General features: G+C 40.2%; 1 protein-coding gene across 1 annotated transcript in view; it reads left to right on the top strand.

Annotated features, from left to right (window-relative positions):
• The first annotated feature begins 522 nt into the window (after positions 1-522).
• The window catches only part of RXFP2 (relaxin family peptide receptor 2), a 37,341-nt gene continuing 17,493 nt past the window's right edge, over positions 523-20,370 (top strand). Inside the window, exons 1-12 of the mRNA XM_025213632.1 lie at positions 523-592; positions 2,365-2,442; positions 4,741-4,846; positions 6,424-6,495; positions 9,399-9,470; positions 10,009-10,080; positions 10,409-10,480; positions 12,129-12,200; positions 14,612-14,683; positions 17,719-17,790; positions 19,306-19,377; positions 19,466-19,537. Of these exons, the coding sequence (XP_025069417.1) occupies positions 523-592; positions 2,365-2,442; positions 4,741-4,846; positions 6,424-6,495; positions 9,399-9,470; positions 10,009-10,080; positions 10,409-10,480; positions 12,129-12,200; positions 14,612-14,683; positions 17,719-17,790; positions 19,306-19,377; positions 19,466-19,537 (902 nt within the window). The remainder of the gene's footprint in view (positions 593-2,364; positions 2,443-4,740; positions 4,847-6,423; positions 6,496-9,398; positions 9,471-10,008; positions 10,081-10,408; positions 10,481-12,128; positions 12,201-14,611; positions 14,684-17,718; positions 17,791-19,305; positions 19,378-19,465; positions 19,538-20,370) is intronic.

Raw genomic sequence — 20,370 nt, 5'->3', positions numbered from 1 at the left:
TGGTGCTACTGGAGGGGATGCAGACTCAGGCAGTGGAATCTGGTACAGAAGTTCAATAGACTGGTCTTACCTAAATCACTTAAGTCTAATATCACATCAGTCCAGATCGATCTTAGACCAGGTTCCACCAATTTTTAACAATCTGTGTACACAGAACTTGTGTTTGGTTACAGATATAGACCAGTTTCCAAGTACTTATACCAGTTTGTGTGTAATGTTTGTACCTGGCTGTAGTTTTACTAAACCAGAGACAGAGACTCCACAAGCAATAGTATTTAGTAAAAAGAGAGAGTTACCTGTCCACAACAAACATTACTCTTTGAAAAATGAAACATGGTCATTGATTCACAACAACAATTCTGATATAGCATGTACAGAATATAAATTTTTCCATTAAAATAGCAAAGCCATAGATCATGGTCGAAAAGCATTAGATTCATCTGATAAATACATTTTCAAATTTGACTGTCTGTAGTTAAGCAACTAAAATAATCTTTCACATTTTATGGAAGACATACACCAATGGGAGAGAGGTCAGGTGAAAGCAATGAGAATGATAGAAAAAGTGACTTAGGACAGAAAGTTAAAAGAAGTGGGTTTTATAAATTTAACACAAGGAAACTGAGGGGGAACATCGCAGGTTGTTATAAAAGGGATTGTTCATTTTTTTCATAGACATTAGAGGCTGAAAGGGACCTCATGAGATCATTGGGTCCAGCCCTGCCACCACAGGTAGGAAGTCAGCTGGGATCAAGTGACCCCAGCAAGAAATAAATCCAGCTGTTTTTTGAAGGAGAAAATGTCTTCTGAGTGAAGGATAAAAAGAAATTAGCTTAATTTTCTGCAAAGAAAATTTAGATTGGACATAGGGGCAATGTTCTAAGTATTAGAAACTTTTAGGGTAGTGAAACAGAAACAGCATAGTCAAGTAGGTTGTGGAATCTCCTTCATTGGGTTTTTTTTTTTAGAACTCATAATTTAAACTTCTGTTGGAGCTGGTCTATGTATTCTTAGTTCTGACCTAGTGCAGAGGATTGTACTAGATGTCATTTTGGGTTAGGGACAGAAGTTACACATAAACTGGTTTAAGTGACCAGAAACTGGTTTAAACCTGTAATAGAACAGAAGTTCAGTCTAAATAAATCAGTTTCAAAATGGCTGAAATTGGTTTAAGATAAACCTGGTTGAATGTAGTATCAGATGTAAATGATTTAGGTCAAACCGGTTTATGAAACTTATGTCCCAGACCCCAACCTGGTTCAAGTTAAATCAGAGTCCCCACAGCATCCCAGCATGCTTTTCATCTCTGAGCTAGGCTATGCTGTCTGCTTCAGACAGCAGAGCTGACCCCATCCCTCTGCTCCCTAGCTGGAGCAGTGAGGGCTGGTTCACTGGCCTCACCGGCTGGGTCACTGGCCCTCCCTGACAAAACCCAGCTGTGGTGTAGGGTGAGGGAGGGGGGTTAAATTTTCCTTCCCTTGAGTACAGAAGTGCCCTGCCCTGCCTGCTTAGTGCTGGCTGTGACTGTAGACTACAAATCCCAGAAACACCTGAAAGCAGGAAGAGGAAGTGATGAGCAATCCTGTAGAGTCATGCTGTTGTGATTGTGTACTGCAAATCCCAGAGACCTTGGGGGCAGCAGGAAGAGCAAGCAAACACAGCCCATGCTGGCTATGTGCCAGAGAGCTGTGCTCTAGCACCACCCTGGCTTGAGCCACTACAGGTATGTGGCTGAATTTCCGGAATCGCAAGTGAATGTCTGTTCATTTGCTTATTGGTTCAATCTTTGCAGCTTCGACTAACCTGCAAAGACTGAATCAATTCAGCCTCAGGCTTTGTGACTGTCTGTACTTAGCCCAGAGGTTCCTTCTAGCCCTACATACCTGTGATAAAGTAGCAATTTGATTTTCAGAGGTGAAAAGCAGTCATAATTCCCCATGCAATAAATTCTGGATCCTCTCCAAAAATCTAAAAAATTGAGCTTAAGCGGAAACTTTAAAAGAATTAAGGTAATAGTTAAGAAATAAATAAGGTATGGGAGATCAGACAAAAATATATGTTTATGTATAGGCATGAGAGCTGGCTTGGTTAAAAAAGTTAAGGATTGAATTATATAGTGGATGGTTAAGTGCAAAACATTCCCTTCCAGTTGAAAAAGCTCACTGCTTGAAGAAATACAACAGTTAAAAGTTCCTCTGTGAATTGTTGACCAAACAGCAGCACACACCAACACAAATGTATGCTTACACCCACCAAGGTGACTTCCATTTTTAAATCTTTGTATTTCTCTTTCCCACTTCATCACGTTCACTGCTTGATACACTATCGACAGGGCAGCTGACAAATTTTAATATTGTTTTATAGGTGACAATAGTGGATGGGCAAATATATTTGACATGGTCCATGGAAAGCCTAACTATCTGGATTTATCAGAAGAGTGCTGTAAGTGATACTGGATGAAAAGATCAATACACTGATGTGTTTTAATTTGATTACCATGATGACTTAATACTGAGGAGATTGCAGTGCTTTTGTTTATGGTCTTAATCTACCTGGCACTTCTAAATTCCTTCATTAATGAGAGTCTTTACCTTAATTAAGAGATACCTAGTAGAATAAACCAGCTCAGCTCCCAATTGTGTTATCTAGGGTACAGAAATTGTTAGCATGTATAAAAGAACAAAGTCGAAGGGCAGACTTTGGACTATGGAAAGTGGTCACTTGTGCCATGCTGCTGTTTTTATTAGCATGTGTAGAGAACTGTCATTTCATTTAGCAGAGGATTTGAGGATTTCAAATTGTGTTTCCATTTTGATTTGGACTAAAAACTAAACATTTATAACACCCTGGGAAACAGAATAAAAACACTGTTCTGAAAAATGGGAATAGTTCACTTTTATCATTTCAAAATAAAATTTTCCCTGTGTGGTAATGAGGAATATGGAATCCATAAGTCCCAGTTGAGTCAGCTGCCTTGAAACTTGGAAACTGGCATTCCCAGGGTTTTCAAAGTCTCAGCAGCTGGTAAGCTCTCCACACAGATTACCTAAAAGCCCAGAGCCTGGCTCTCCACAAGCCCAGCAGACAGACTGTCAGCAAGCTGGGCAGGTGGGTGAGCTGTCAGGAAACCAGGTGCCTTTGTTCAAATTGAAACATTTCTGTGAAACATTTGCAATTCAGAGATTCCATATTCACTGATGAGGAAACTGTGCCAGCAGAGAGTTTCTAAGAAGCTCTACCTTTTACATGTACCATGAAAAGACATACATAGTTATTACTCTAAGGTTCCCATCCCAGCAGTTGTTGATATCACATAAAAGTACAGGTGTGGTTTAAATTGTATTTCTATCTTCTAGAGTTTGGTATCAGTATTTTAAAAATTAATAATCCCTTGAGATGTTGAATCATGTTACTGTTCAGAGAAATAAATAGCCAGATCCCTGTTATCACTCTAGATGTTCAGGTAAAGGCATGACAGGATCTGATGCATGATCTACACAATCACACCTCCTGGCATGCCACATATGCATGGCAGGAGGCATGATTGTGGAATCCAGCATCAGATCCTAACACACCTTATTGCTGGTGTAGGGGGAGCCTGGGATCGCCATACTAGGCTCCTCCTGCACCAGCAAGTAGTAAGCTTCTGCAGCTGTGAGTCCTGCAGCTGTGGCAACACCCCATGTATTGCCATGATTGGGAGCCCAAGCCATGGCAGTGCCTCGCAGTGTAGTTACTTTAAATGTGTAGCCAATCTAAATTAATTGCGCAATTAACCAGTTAATGATGTAATACATGTAATGTGTAGTGGAGGCTGAAGTAAAGTAATGTACCAGCTTGTTACCGAAGTGTAGGAATAGTTGGAGAGAGAGTATTTGGAGGTGCTTCTTCTGGAAGCCGCCTGAATTAAAATCCAGATGCAAAGCAAAGTTTTCCAGAAAACAGGATGCATCTACACATGCACATTTACTGCTCAGTAGCCTAAATTACTACACAGTAACTGAAAATTACTGTGCAGTCCGGGTATGTGTCTACATGTCCATGCTTGTACTGTGCAGTAACTATGGTGACTTATGTCGATTTGGGCGTAAATTTGAAACCTGCATGATGAAGGTATCAAATTTACACCTGATTAGTCACTGTGCAGTAATGCACATGTAGACACCTTACTGTAACACTGTGTGTGCACTGACTAACTTTAGTCCCAAGTCAGAACACACATGGCATTAATGCCTGCATGTGTAGATGCTGGCCTATTTTTACTTACTGTGCAGTAATTTACATTAGTAACTTACTGTGCAGTAAATTTAATGCAACGTAAATGCACGTGTAGATGTGCTCACAGAGTAGGAGCCTAAAACTGCCATTCTGGGATAGAGCAGTGATCGGCTACTCCAGTATCCTGCCTCTGAATCCTGCATTCAGTGTCAGATGCCTTGCAGGAAGGTGCAAGAAACACAAATGCACGTTTGTGGAATAACTTGCCCACAAGGGAATCTTTTTTCTTCCTACCCCCTCTGTTTAGAAGCTGGCTTTTGCCCTGTAGCATTGGTATTCATATTCTTTCCAGATTTTTTAAATCCAAACTAACTCATCTCTGGACTTTTTTGTTATTTATCTAAATGCCAGACCCATTTTTGAAGCAGAGTCTTAAAAGGAAACCAAAATTAGGCATTAAAAATAACACTGTCATCCATATATTTAATAATCATATATAAAATCACTACTTATTTTTTCTAGGTCTCCATCAGTACCCAGAAAGTTGTGACTGCATAGAAACTGAATTAGAATGTGTAGATGTTAATTTAAAATCTGTTCCACTTGTTTCAAGCAATGTCACCCTACTGTAAGTAGTTCTGAATATTGTACCATTATAAACACAGCTCTGCCTTCTGCTTGCTCACTGGAATAAAGGTGCTGTAGAAACAATGAGATGGTTAACTATAACCTACATATATAGAATATGGGCAAATTTACTGTCCCATCATGTGAAAATGATATCTTACTCTTTTGTATCCCTACTTCTTTCCTTCACAACAGAAGAATTGGTCATTGGTATGAAACAAGTTAATTCCCTTGAACTAATCTATTTGTTATGGTTTCCCTAAAGATGGACCTGACCTACAATGGCATTTTGAACTCTACAAGTTTAAGTGAGCTTGGGGTGTAGGGTTTGATTGGGTCTGTTATAGAAATGACCTAGTTGTGAAATTCAGGCTTGAGTTAAGCTTCAGTACAACCACCCATAAAGTTCTAGGGTGTCTAAAGCTCAGGTCCTAATTTTTTTGGCCACTGGATAGCATTATATTGAGAAGGAATGAGGGTCTGTGGTGTCAAGAGCCAGCCACAGGTCAGGACACATGTCTGCCATGAGCCCCAGTAGATCTCACTGCACTCTGGTCCGAAAATGCCTTCTTATCCCAACCTGTTTCCATTCTCTTAATCACATCCCCATAATATTGTGCCTTGTCCCCTGCTTCAGTCCACAAACTAGCAGATTATAGATGGCTTAGCAGCAGAACCTGGTGCCAAAGAGGCACTAACATGAGGCCTAGAGTGGCTTGACAAGGAACTGGTAGATGAGAGCAGTACCACCAACTTCTCTTATGCTGTTATTGTAAATCTTTGAGGCCATGACTGCATGTATTCGTACTGTGTCCTGTGCCATGGAGTCCTCATCTATTACTAGATCTCCATACGAGTTACCTTGGTACAAAAAAAGAAATAACAGCATGGTTCTGGGGTGCAGGTCCTGGCCAACTCCTTACTGTTCTCTACCCAAATCCCTTGTGTGATTTCCATTGGGCAATCACTTCTTTCTTCAGGTTATATGCAGTCATATTGTATACTATTAATGGCACCAAATTTTACTCGGAAGATAGTGACATATCAGGGGTGGATGAAGCGATCTTAAAGTTTTGTTTATTTTGTACCAGTCTAAGCTATGAATCACTGTGGATTTTTCAAATACTACAGAAATATGATATGTAGAATTATGAATGTTTGTGTTAAAAAGGAAAGAGTAGGAACTTTGTTTCTTTTTCACTACTAGGAAGCTGTTTTATTATTCAGATTATAGCATAAGTTTTTCACTCTTTGTCTACAACATGGTAATTATCAATGGCCTTTCTAAACATAGCTAGTGGTTTAATTAACCTATACCATGTTCTTAATTACATTCACAGAAAATAATTAATTCAGTAATTAGGGCATCTAAATTTACAGTACTTGCAAAATAAGCAAAATTTGTCTTAACTATGATAGAAAGTTGGAATGATATCCAGTGAGTTGAGCAAAAGTGTTTCCCTAGTTTATCAGTGAGGCACTTGATCAGTTGTACTAATGATAAACTCTAGATTATGACTTAAAAATCAACAATTAATTAAGACCTTAATGTGAACTTTCACACACGAATTATTTTAGGTCTCTTAAACACAACCAGATCCATGCTCTTCCAGATGAAGTTTTCAGCAGATATACAGAAGTAAAGAAAATGTAAGTGTCCTCTCAACAGTCTACAAATTCTAAGTGATTATTGCATTATAGGGAATGTACTAAATTCAGTACTGAATTACTTAATCTGCTGTTGCCTTTTTAACGATGTAAAATGGCATTTACTTTTGGAATTCAAATCTTAATTATGAGGGCTTCTCATTCTAGCAGTAAGCATACAGACACAATGCAGTTTTGTAAGCAGCACACAAATATATGGTCTGCTCTCAAAGAATGTATAAAAACAGAGAAAATACTAGGGTGGAATACATGATACTGCCACAGTGTTTTAAAAGACTCAACACTATAAAGCCAGGAATGTAAAATATACTCTGTGCAAAGGGACAAATTATGGTTTTAGCAGCAGTTTGTGGGGCAGATTTACAATGCTATGTTTTTGTTAGGGGTGAGTGAAGTGGGCCCTATTCAGTTTGGATTTGGATTCAGCCCAAATCAGGGACAGTGATTTGATTCATTGATTCAGATCACTGTCCCTGATTCGATTCGGCCGAATCCAAATCTGAAGATTTGATGTTGATTCAAAGAATCAGTGATTCAGACATAAATACAGCTTGAAATGTTTTTTCTACATACCTCTAGGCGCATGAACACTGCGATGCTGGGGCGCATGGAGTGTCCCACAGAAGCACAGGGGGCTCCCCAGGACACTTTGCAGCAGCCCCAGAACTGGACCAGAAGCACTTCTGGTCCACTTCCTGGTCTGCCGGGGAGCACGCTGTCCCCCCCCCCATCCCCCTGGCTTGGCGACTGGGTCGGGGGGGGGAAGAGGGGGGGATACCCGGGGTCCCACTGCAGCCAATTGCGGAGCCAGGGGGGTACCAGGGGCCCCCAGCACACTCCCCAGCAGACCCGTAAGTGGACTGGAAGTACTTCCGGTCCACTTCCAGGTTCATCTCCAAGCATGTAGGGGGCCCCACTGTGCTCCTGTGGGACACTCCATGCACCATAGCATCACAGCAATCATAAGCTGTGCTGGTACCTCAAGGTACGCAGAAAAAAATGTTAAAGCTTTGTCTATATCTGAATCTGTGAATCTTTCCGAATTGATTTGGAGGGTTCTGACTTGATTGGGAGAGATTAAAATGGCCTCTGATTCTATTTGGATTTAGCGATTCAGCCACCAAATTGAGCTGAATCTCCACCTAATCGAATCAAGGACTGAAGCTTTGCACAACTGTAGTTTTTGTACCCTTGATAAAGAGCAAAAGCCACATTCATCAGTTCTGCTGACATAGGTAGAGGCACCCCTGATCTACTAATAGCCATAAGAAGTTTGCAGAAAGGTAAACCAGAGAACCTAGGTTTTATGTAGCTTTCTATTAAAGTTATTGTTTTAGTCTTTATCATTGAGTGGAAGAAAATATGATGCAGGTTTCTGAATACCCTATCCAACATGTTTTTTCAGTTAGTTAGAAAATCTGTAATTTTCCTGTGCTGTTAACTGCCCTTCCATGGGCTGAGGGTAAGCTTTTTGAGCAGGTGCTGCCTTCTTCAATATTGGTATTGTCTGTAGCAGAATAAAGCCATGAGGCTGTTTGGGCCTATGGGCCCTATTGCAAAAAAAATCTATTTGAAAAATAAAGCAACCAATGACCTTTTCCTGGAATTTGTCTTATACAGCTTTAACTCTGGCTTTCTTCGGGTTACCATAGAAACCAGTTTGCTCTTCCTAGAAAAAAGTAGAGCATAGACCTCAATATAAATTACATAGTCTGGTATAATGCACTGCTAGCAAATAGAATTCCCTTCAGGCTCTGCTGATAATTTATGTCAAATGTCGCTCTCTTATAACCCCTCGTAAGGTTAAAACATAATTAACAGCTACTAGGTACATATAATCCTGGGTTTCCTATATCAGTTAAGAGTGACAGCTGAAAAATCTGGTCTTCATACACCAGATATAAAATAAATCCTTACAAATCTTCTAAGTACACACTATTTGTGTTAATCCATTGATTCTTATTTGATGGTATGCATTTAACAAGTAGTTCCTTGTGACAGCCCAAACTGCTATCCATCCAAAACTGATTAGGAGCTTTGAGGAACTGCAGTCATTTGAAAGGATCACTTGATTTGAAGGAGCATAGAACTAAAACTAATTTTATTTAAACATGCCATAGAATTCATCTCCCTTCAATGCATTACTCAGCATAGAGTGGGATATATGTTAACATTAATTATTAAGCATAGCTGAAATTCAGAATGATGTAAGTTTAGGTAGGGATCTGGTAGGTCTAATTTTACATCCCCGGCCTACATCCAATGGCCCTGCCTTCTGTGGGCATGGTTGATTTGTTCCTTAAAGTGACAGCATCTCCTACTGACTGGATGCATCTATATGTATGATTAATGAAAAACAATAAACTCTAAAGCAGTTTGAGCCACAGTAAACTACTCCTGGGTACAGCATCTACATGTGTGCCCAGGACAGCAGCAATTGGAGCCCGGGTGGAGCAAACCCCCAATCAGTATCTATACATCCATTTTAGTGCAGTGATTTACCTGCCATAAAATAGTACTGCCCCCAACAGTACTATATTACAGCAGAGTTAATTAGTTTACTTCACCCTAATACCAATGCACATGCAGACAGTGACACTTTATTGCAGAAGTAATTGGACTAGTCTGCAGTAAAGTGCACATGTAGATGCACCCCTGAGATGCAAAATACTCTGCATGACCCTAAAAAAAGTTGCATTCTGATGGGAAATATTTAACTAAATTCCAGTGTAATGCAATCATATTAATTAGCATTTTCCTTGGTATTATGGGGTTAATTTAGCTCAACTTCCTTAAATAACAGAGGGTATAAATGTGAGATTATGAATTCTAAAAAATTTCTGACATATAACCACTTTAGCTTTTTTTTACCCTGTCTACACTAGATTTCTGCAACATAATTGCATTCAGACAATATCAAGAAAAGCATTTTTTGGATTACACAAACTTCAGAAATTGTGAGTAGTTGATTATTATATTTTACCTTCTGATATATCTGACTGCCTAATATTATCAATACAAGTTCTTAACTTATAAACTATATAATATGTCAGCTTCATCTGTCTTTTAAGAATCAGTCAAGAGTCTGCAGTATAGTGGGCTAAGTGACATGAGCCAGGATCACAGCAAACATGGTTCATTTTATCTGAATTATATAGGTGTCCCACTGCCATACAGTGTAAGATTGATACGTAAAGCACATTTTCTAAAGTCATATGGTGTTAAATATGTAGTAAAATGAGAGGAAAAAAATTAAATCAAATTGCATTTTGTATGAGACAGCCCTTGTGAGAGAAAAATGATCACTATCATCCAGGATTTTAAAATACAAAGTTGGTTGCTGCAGTCATTTTATTTCTATGACAGTTGTCAAATCAGTATTTAATTGCTAAAATCATTCTTTTTTTTGGCAGGGAGTGGGAGAGGACAGGACATAATTAAACTAGATCCAAGCATAGGCATTTTAATCCCAGTATTATGTTCCTTTTTTCACAGATATCTCAGTCATAATTGCATCACCAGTCTGAAACCTGGGATATTCAGAGACCTACACAAATTGAAATGGCTGTGAGTATCCTTTTCTTTTTACTTTTAAAAGCATTGCCATTCATAGATTTAAAATGATACGAATATATCATTCACATTATATTTGTAATTTGCTTTCTGCAAAAAATTATGATTAAGGCATTCTCATTCAGGATAGCAGATTTCTGAAATGTCTTACTATTATACCATAGTCTGGATATTAGTTATCTTAGGTATCTAATTCTATTCACTTTGAAACCTCAGTAAGAAACAAACGGCCCAGCTTCTTTGTAGATTAGTTTTCCAAATCAGTTTTTCATTGTTTCTACAAGTATCATGCTGGTAATAATTAATCTTTCTGCCTTGCTAGAATTCTAGATGATAACCCAATAGTGAAAATTTCACAAAAACTATTTGCTGGACTAAAGTCCTTGTTTTTTCTGTAAGTACTAATCTTGAACATTTCTCATACCTTTGTTCTTCTGTGTCTATAAAACTGCTAACAAATATAAGCCATAGTATACATTCTTTCTTTCCATAAGATTTGAAAACATTTTCCTCATGAGTGAATCATACCTTTCAACTGTTTGTACTTGCATAGTCTGAATTCAAATTTCCCTCAGTCTTCAAGATAAAGTATTGTCCATGCAATGCCTATAAATATCATGCTGCTAGTGAGGGCTGATTGATATCCTTAAAATCATCAATCTCTTTAAACTCGTAATTCCCTTCTCACAAGACACACAGAAAAGTCTTTTTAAACTGAAATCTCTTGGATACATTTAGGTAGTGGTCCTTCTAAGCTGTGTGGCATACGCGGCTGTGCAGGTGCACCTGGCAGCATGGCATAAACGCACCTGCGCGGCCATGCACACTGCACAGCTTAGAGGGAATGCAGCACATAGGAAACTCCTATCCTATTTACTTCCAAAAGGAAGTACTAAATGAGGGTGCAGTAACAAAGGTGCTGTAGGGACACATGTAGTTGGGCCCAGTGATAAGTGCACTAGAAAAACTTTTTTATAAGACGTGCTCAGAATTCCTTCCAAACATGAACTCACAATTGGCACCTTACATAAACAATAAATTATACTATTCCTCTTCTACAGATAATCTAAAAGACTTCTTAAGTCTACAGTGGGCGTGTTTACACATTCATTAATGAGTTTTTGGCAATACACACTATAATTAGTACCTCCACTGTAAGGTACTAGAAAAGGTCACATTAGCCTATTTTAATGTACACTAGTCAAAGTTCATGGTTTGGGAGTTTTTTGCTGTATAAATGCACATTAAAACAGGCTAATTCACATTCAAGCGCATGTGTAGACGCGACCAGTGAATCATGAGTTCTTGATCCCAGTGGCATGCATGGACTATTAGACTTGTTTCTTAGAAATTGAAATTACAGCTACCTTAATGATAGCTGGGAAACTCAATGAACCTGAGTTTTGGTAATGGGATACAGAAGCTTGCACTACTAGATAGTTGATTGCAATTCAGGCCACAAGAGTAGAGATGGAAAAGTATTGCTCTATAATTTGTGTTTAATCATTTATATTAAATTATTTGGTTGTCTCAACGAGCTTCGTAGTAGGCAATGGTTTACATTAGCTACCCCTGTTGGCATTAATTGTCCCCTATGCCACCAGTTTCTCCAGAAAAACCAAAAAATGAATGGACAAACAATTGAACAACCCTTTAACCTTTGAACTGGACCCTCCAGAAAAAAATTGAGAAACACTGAAAGAATGGTATAGAAAATGTTTACTACCACTAGATTTTTTTTTAATGGATAAAAATTATCCAATATTGTTATTATGGCATATTTCACAAGCATTGTACTTATTTACTGTTTATTAAGAAAATCCTTTTAATATATTGGTTAGAAGGTAATGGGTCAACATGGATTTTTACAAAATCTGGATTGAATTTCTCAGTTTTTAGACAGTGTAACTAATCTAATGTTATGGATTCATCATCAGATTTCATATCTTTTCTTCATGCTTTTCATATTTTTTTATTAATAGAGTTTGTTTTAAAATATAATGCTAAATTTCCTTTTATAACAGTGTCTTCCTTTTATGAAGGTCTATGATAAACAACTCACTTGTGACCCTTCCAGGGAAAATATGCACTCAAATGCCTCTTATTAACTGGATGTAAGTACATTATGCAAAAGGTCCATTTGGTTTATTATTTAAAGGGTAAACTTTTCAAAAAACATTCAACACTGACTTAATTGTTCTGCTATTAATATTAATGGCCCACACTGAGCACTGTCAAAAATCCCACCCTGAAATATTCACTTAAGGTTGTTCAAAAAAAGTCAGTAACTAGTAGGGCTGTGCAAAGCTTTGGTCCTTGATTCAATTCGGTGGAGATTCGGCCCAATTTGGTGGCTGAATCTCTAAATCCAAACTGAATCAGAGGCCCCTTTAATCTCTCCAAATCAAATCAGAACCCTCCGAATCGATTCAGAGAGATTCAGAAAGATTCAGAGATTCAGACATAGACACAGCTTTAAAAGTTTTTTTCTACATACCTTGAGGTACCAGTGCAGCTCATGATCGCTGCAATGCTGGGGCATGTGGAGCATCTCACAGGAGCATGGGGGGGGCCCACCATGTGCTTGGCGGTGAACCTGGAAGTGGACTGGAAATACTTCTAGTCCACTTACGGGTCTACCAGGGAGTGCTATGGGGCCCCCCTGGCACCCTCTTGGCTCGGCAGTTGGCTTCAGGGGGACCCCAGATGCCCCCCTGACCCAGGAGGCACCAGTCGCTGAGCCAGGGGGACACACGGGGGGGGGGGGGGCCCGGGGGCGCCCAGAAGTGGACCAGAAGTGCTTCTGGTCCACTTCTGGGTCTGCTGGGGAGCACACTGGGGAGCCCCCCATGCTTCTGTGGGACACTCCATGCACCCCAGCATCGCAGTGTTCATGAGCCGCCTGCTACCTAGAGGTATGTAGAAAAAACATTTCAAGCTGTGTCTATGTCTGAATTGCTGATTCTTTGAATCAGCATCAAATCTTCAGATTTGCATTCGGCTGAATTGAATCAGGGACAGTGATCTGAATCAATTAATCAAATCACTGTCCCTGATTTGGGCCAAATCGAATAGGGCCCACTTTACACACCCCTAGTAACTAGTCCTCTATGGAGATAACAGAATAACCCAAATGTGGAGTTTTTAGGTCAAAGCATTTTGAAAGGCTTCCAAACTGAGCATTAGGAAACTTGCTGAAATAGAACTGTCAAATGTGTCAAACAGTCATCAGACAAATGCCTCACTTAATTTTCCCCAAACTTAAATAGATTTAATTGCCCCTTCTACTGACACCTGTGTCAATCTGCTCAGTGGCAGCAAAAATCTGGGGCCTTGCAATTCGTTTTCTTGCTGGAAGAAAATCAATGGTGCTGAATCTGGATATATGCAAAGTCAGTGGTACTCGAATTATAGCCTGCAGGCCTGATCCAACTCAGAAATCCAAGTTATCCAGCCTATGGGGCTCCTCATGGGTCCAGTAATTTGGCAGTGGGGGAACAGTGGCAGCCTTACCTTCCATGGCTCCTTTAATTGTCCTGCTGCAGCAATTAACACTGTCACCAATCCCCTGCCACCAAATATCTGGACCTGTGGGAAGCTCCATGGGATGGATGTCAGGGCCCCACATGCCAGTGCATGAGGATGTTCTGCAGCTGGACCAAGCATAAGAGTTCTGACCTGCACCATAGTCCTAGGCCCAACTCTTAGGGTCATCCACAAGCTCCATCCAGCATGTAAGGCTGGCCTCAGTGCCAACACTACATGCCAAACCAGCCTATGGCCTGGCTACACTTCACTCATCTCATCTGGCCCATGTGGCTGAAAGACTGAGCACCACTGTGCAAAGTGGAAATTGCTATATAGAATTATAGACACTTAAACATAAGTGTCTTGGAATGCAGGGAGTTGCAATCAGCACATGGAGGCAATCGCCTCTTCCTGTAATCTTCACCTATCCAGCAATGCTGAGTTTTCAGTAAGCTACCCTACACTAAGAATTTCTAAGTACTGAAAGTAAAGTCAAGAGTAAAATCTGCTGTTTTTGGAACCCTTTCTCCAAGGACCCTTATATAACAAAACTTGTAACAATATGGCATTTTTCTTAGCTTCTTAAAATGTGTTTTCATGCTACAAAAAAGAATTTGTAAAACTGTGTGTAACAGCTCCATCTGGTAATCCGTGGCATAATAAATACAAAGATTTCAGCACATGGAGAACTCATGAGAAATTTCAGGCATATTGATTTGGTCTTAATAAAATTAGAGAAGACAGAATGCTAGAATAACAGAAAGCAAGTCACAACCAAGAAATGAGGTAGAGTTTTTTTATTTGGCATTTGTGTTCATGCTCTAGAACAGTCTATTGAATCAGGGATGATTTGGCAAGATCTCTAATAAAAGAAAAGTCAAAAGGACAAAACTGGCAACAGCCAACAACAAAGTTTGAACCTTGAGCTCACTGCTATGAAAATGTTCATATAACTTTTTCATGAAAAATAACTCAAAATTTGCCTGTTTTTCTTTAGGGATTTTGAAGGTAATCACATTAAAGCCTTAACTAATGCCACCTTTCTGGAATGTAATGCACTCACGGTGCTGTAAGTAAATAAACATTGTACTAAATTACAGCAGTGATGAAACCTCAGAATATTTTTAATCATATTCATCAACATAGTATTTATTTCCTTTGATATAGCTGAGCCAGGATGCTTGTGTTTATGGTGTTGAACCCCAAATATGTACTGTATAGCCTCCAGGAAGTGGTCTTTCTATCATTTGTTCAATAAACAAGTTATAAATTGGGCCCCTTTGGTGTTTCTGATTTATGATCAGCTCACAAGTACTAGAAAACGGCTTTATATTCTCACTGTTGAACAGAGACAGAGCTGAATTTGAAGGAATGTATTCAGCTGCACTGCAGTCTAGAATGGGAGTTATGGCTATACAGCAGTAGTTTTCACTTGATCAGTAACAAGATTCTTCACTCGCTTTCCATATCTGGAGAAACAAGCATCTGAATGAGGCTAAGATTCAACAGAAGCAATTTCTGCAGGGCAAGAGATAAGAAAAGCTCCTGCATGTTATATGCACAGCTTTTTTCCACATGGGAAATGGATGCTTCTAGAGTAGGACTGTGCAAAATTCAATAGGAGCTACAGAGTAAATATCTGATGTTAGACTTTGAGCACAATAAGATTTCTGTCAAGGGAGAGAATCAGGCAGACGTTAATCAGTCAGATTTTTTTATTTCCTTCAGGGAGAGCTTTGCTTGATAGAAGATGCATCTACACGTGCAGTTAATGTGCCTTAAGGTTAGGCAGCAAAATAAGGTGCAGAAAACTGCACCCAGGAATGTGTCTACACGTGTGCCTGGGTTGGAAGCAAATTTGCTCCCAACGGAAGCAGTTAAGTCCATGGCTGCTCCTGCCCCCCTGCCCTACTCTGCCCCCCTGCAGAAGCCAGGGGATTTCAAGCTCCCATAGTGCCAGCCCTTGGCTGGGCTGGGCTCCAAGGAGCAACGGGGTGCTGTCCTGGAGCAGGGGACAGCTCCCAGCTGAGTGGAGCTTGGGATCACAGCCCCGTTTGGCAATGCTGGCTTGGGGCAATACCCCCGTGGCCAAGTGGCAGCAGTGTCCTGAGTTCTCCCCTCACTTTGCTTACTGAGTTTACTGAAGGGGCAGGGAAGTTCTCTGTCCCTGGTCCTGGTACTGCTCATCTCAGCTCCCCCAGGAGTCAGGGGCTGAGCAGCACCAGGATGTGGAAGCTCTGTCCCTGCAGTACTGGCCTGGGGACAGAGAGCATTCCCATCCTCTCAGCTTAGCTGCTGCTCACACAAAACTTGCCCCAATCATCTCCCGCTTCCTGCCTGTGCCAGGGGAGAGCCAGGAGCTGAGCAGTGCTGGGACTGGGGCAAGATGCAGTGAGGGGGGGAGTAAGCAGTACTGGGACCTGGGGGTTCTGTGAGGGCAGTAGGGGGGCATAAGCAGTGTCGGGACAAGGGGGAGACATCCTCCAGTCCCATCACTGCTTCCACCCCGGCATCTCCTCCCAGTCCCACCACTACTTACCTCCAGTACTACTCAGCTCCTGGCTCCCCACCAGGCATGGGTAGGAAGTGGGAGCTAACTGGGGCATGTGCTGTGTGGGCAGCAGCAGAGCTAAGGGGATGGGGAAGCTGTGTGTCTCCAGCCCAATGTTGCAGGGACAGAGAACTCTTCCATCCTTTCAGCAATCAAAGTGAAGGGAGAGCTCTGGGCACTGCTGCCACTCAGCCACAGGGCATTGCCCTAAGCCAGTCATGTAGTGCCGGGCTATGATCCCGTTAATGATTTTGTTAATGGGCAGAACAAAATAGGATGCAATTCAACAAAGATAAATGTAAGGTACTCTACCCAGGAAGGAGGAATCCCCAGCACACCTACAGGTTGGGAGATTACCTCCTCAGCAGCTGAGCAGCTGAGGGGGATTTTTCAGTCATAGTTGACTCCAAGATGAACATGAGCTGGCAGTGTAACGAGGCCATCAACAAAGCCAATTGCACCTTGTCATGTATTAGCAGATGCATGACCAACAGATTGAGGGAGGTGATGCTCCCCCTTTATGCGGCATTGGTCAGGCCGCAGTTGGAGTACTGGAGCAGTTTTGGGCTCCACACTTCAAGAGGGACACGGAGAATTTGGAGAGGGTTCAGAGGAGGGCCACTCACATGATTAGTGGCCTCCGTGAAAGACCCTACTAGGGGAGGTTGAGGCATCTGGATCTCTTCAGCCTTTACAAAAGATGGCTGAGGGATGACTTTGTAGCCACCTATAAGTTTATCAGGGGAGGACAGCAGGGAATTGAGGATGAGCTGTTTACCAGAGCGCCCCAAGGAGTAACTAGGAATAATGGGTGCAAACTAGTGGACAGTAGATTTAGGTTAAACATTAGGAAGAAATTTTTTACAGTAAGGGTGGCCAGGGTCTGGAATAGGCTTCCAAGAGAGGTGGTACTATCACCTAACTTGGAGGTCTTCAAGAGGAGGCTTGACAATCACCTGGCTGGGGTCATCTGACCTTGGTCTTCTTTCCTGGCAGGGGCAGGGGGTCAGACACGATGATCCATTGGGTCCCTTCCAACTCTATGATCTATGAATCCCGAGCTCCATACCAGAGACATGGACAGCTCCCCTGCCCTCCCCTTCCCCCACCCCCCAACTCCTTGTGGCCCCCTGCTGCCTAGGCTGACTGGGAGTAAATTGCAAATTGCTTCCCGTCAGCATCTACACGTGCACTACTGCACAATAGCGAATGTGTGGTTAATCTAATACCTGTATTTCTTGGTAGTAGCAAACTGTGCATTAGCCTAATTTACTGCTGAGTAAATCCTGCACATGTGTAGATGGTAATGCTTTACTGTACTTCAGATTAGTCTAATGTGCAGCAAAACATCTCATGTAGACGCATCCTAAATCTCTCAGGATTTAGCCCAACAAGATTTCTTTTGAGAGGCATATGAAAATGTAATATGTAATAGTATGTTAAAATTACCCTCCATTCTATACAACTTCCAATAAAAGTAGAAAAATTATAAAACTAGAAGCAATTGCACTGAAACACTTAACCATCGCATTCATATCCTTTTATTGTCACAGGTGTCTTCGTGGAAATCAAATTCATTTTGTGCCTGAAAAGACATTTTCTTCCTTAAAACATTTGGGAGAACTGTAAGTTTTTAAAATCTCTTTTCTGAGTTGTAGTATGCCGTTACATTTTAATAAACTGTGAATGTACATAAATGAGAAGTACATTAAGAAGCAGCACATTCTTTGTGAACACCAATGCAGTTGAAGAACCAACTGCACTCCTAGCACTGTCTTGAATACTAAAAAGGGGTTCATTCGTTACATTAGTTAGTGCTACAGGTTCCAGGAGAAGTATACAAATGATCGGAGAGTGCAGAAACCTAAAAAGGGAAGGGCAAATAATAAAATCATTAGTGATTAGAAAGAGGGAATGAGTAGTAAGTGTATCTGACTGTCATTAGCAGCTAAGGAGAAAGGAATAGATACATTTTTTAACTGTTAGGGAAGCTGGAGTACCAGACAACTGAAAACTTCTGGGAGATGAGCAGAATATTCAGTAATATGATTCTGTATTAAGTTATTTCGCTTGACATATTTTTCAGTTTTGGTGTTCATAATGTTAATTTGCATGGATCTTCCTAATGCTTTTTTTAAATTAGTGTAAAGGGTAAAAGTTGCTGGTTAATACAACAGAGGAGTGATTTGTGTTTAGTTATCACAAAACTTAAGGGAATGCATTTAATTAAGTCAGTGTTCCTAAAAAGAAGTGAAGTTGTGGGGAAAAAAAGATTGTATGTGCTGGATGAAAACAGATCATTTTTTAAAGTGAAAAATGTGGAAGTTTAATGTAAAGTATAAATGCTTGTATTTTTAAATATAAATATAAACACTTACATTCTAAAATGTAAGCATTATCATGAATTAAGTGACAAGATAGAAAGGATCCTGTTCATCTAAAAATGAAAATCTGTTTCTTCAATATAAAATGTGCCACTGAATGAACTGCTATCTACTGAAATGGAGGAGCATAGAATCATAGAAAATTAGGGTTGGAAGGTACCTCAGGAGGTCATCTAATCCAACCCTGTGCTCAAAGCAAGCACAGCCCCTAGATCATCCCAGCCAAGGCTTTGTCTATCTGGGTCTTAAAAACCTCCAATGATGGAAATTCCACAGCCTCTCTGGGTAACCTCTTCCAGTGTTTTACTACCATCCAAGTGAGAAAATTATTCCTAATATCTAACCTAAACTTTCCTTGCTGCAACTTGAGACCGTTGCTCCTTGTTGTCATCTGGCACTACTGAGAACAGTCTAGCTCCATTCTCTTTCAAACCTCCCTTCAGGTAGTTGAAGGGTACTATTAAATCCCCTCTGTCTCCTCTTTTCTAGGCTAAATAAAACCAGTTCCCTCAGTCTTTTCTCATAAGTCATGTTCCCCAGCCTCTTCACCATTTTTGTTGCCCTCCACTAGACTCTCTCCAATTTGTCCATATCCTTTCTGTAGTGGGTGTCTCAAAACTGAATACAGTACTCCAGATATAACCTCACCAGTGTTGAATAGAGTGGAATAATCACTTCCCTTTACCTGCTGGCAACACACCTACCAGAACACTGGTGATAATTCTAAGTAGTTTTGGTCTTTTTTTTCTCTCTCAGGGATCTGTCTAAGAACATAATTACTGAATTACCACATTATATCTTTAAAGACCTGAAATATTTACAAAAACTGTAAGTCACAGATCCATTTTAAACTATTGTAATTTAACCTCATTTTTTTTCTTAATTTTTAATGAGAAATAATTTCTTTGTCTTTTAGTAATTTGTCTTTCAATTCACTTTCTCACCTCTATGAGGATCAGTTTGAGAGTCTTCAACAACTTCAGTCTTTGTAAGTGAGATGTTGAAATAGTAATGCAATATACTGAGTGATATGCTTTTATGCCAGGACAAGTATTAATTAACAGGCTCTTTAAGATAACGGTCAACATTGTATGAGGTGCTGAATGCCCTTAACTCTCAGTGAAGAAGTCTTTGAGACATTGGAGGCAGCAGTGACCTCAAACATAGCATTGTCCTGCCTCCTGAATTGAAAGCAATATAGCTCATTCACAAAGTGCTTCAGATTAACTAATTAGCATGGGAATAGAGTAATTGGCACCGTCAGTCAGAAGAGCTAATTAATTCACCTGCAGTGCAGCACAAATGAGATAACTCAGTTCAGACAAAGCAGCATGACATTTTTGTATCACTCTTGTGTAAATCTTTCTTTCCGATGTTTCATGGGTGCTGTGATTTGAATAGACTTGGTTTGTCTGAACCCAAATTTTATAAAATAGGGGCTTCCTAGAAAGTTTTAATTCAGAAATTTTGTTTCCCTAAAAAACTTTTTTCCCAAAGTCTGCTCTTGGATACCCATGTCTGGTTTTGGGGTTCATGAACTGGGACTCATGTTCACACCAAAATGGAATCTTCCAGCTTCATTGTGTTCAAGGAAGAAATTCAAGAGTATAGGACAATTTTTGAATAATTCATATCCTATACATTGATATGTTACGTGGGTTTTACCAATAATTTGTAGAAATGGAAAGCAAAATGTTACACTTACATTTTGAGTTTCAATCTCTTTTGATTTTGTTGATGATGAAGAAAACCTCATTCTTGTAACTGAATGTTCAAAACACTTGGCTGAGTTAAAGAGGAAATTATTTAGGCTAGGGAAAG

Source organism: Alligator sinensis, unplaced genomic scaffold (genome assembly GCF_000455745.1).
Source record: "Alligator sinensis unplaced genomic scaffold, ASM45574v1 scaffold406_2, whole genome shotgun sequence".
NCBI classification, from domain to species: domain Eukaryota; kingdom Metazoa; phylum Chordata; order Crocodylia; family Alligatoridae; genus Alligator; species Alligator sinensis.
Note: the sequence above shows the minus strand (reverse complement) of the source record. Positions and strands in the feature narration are given on the sequence as shown.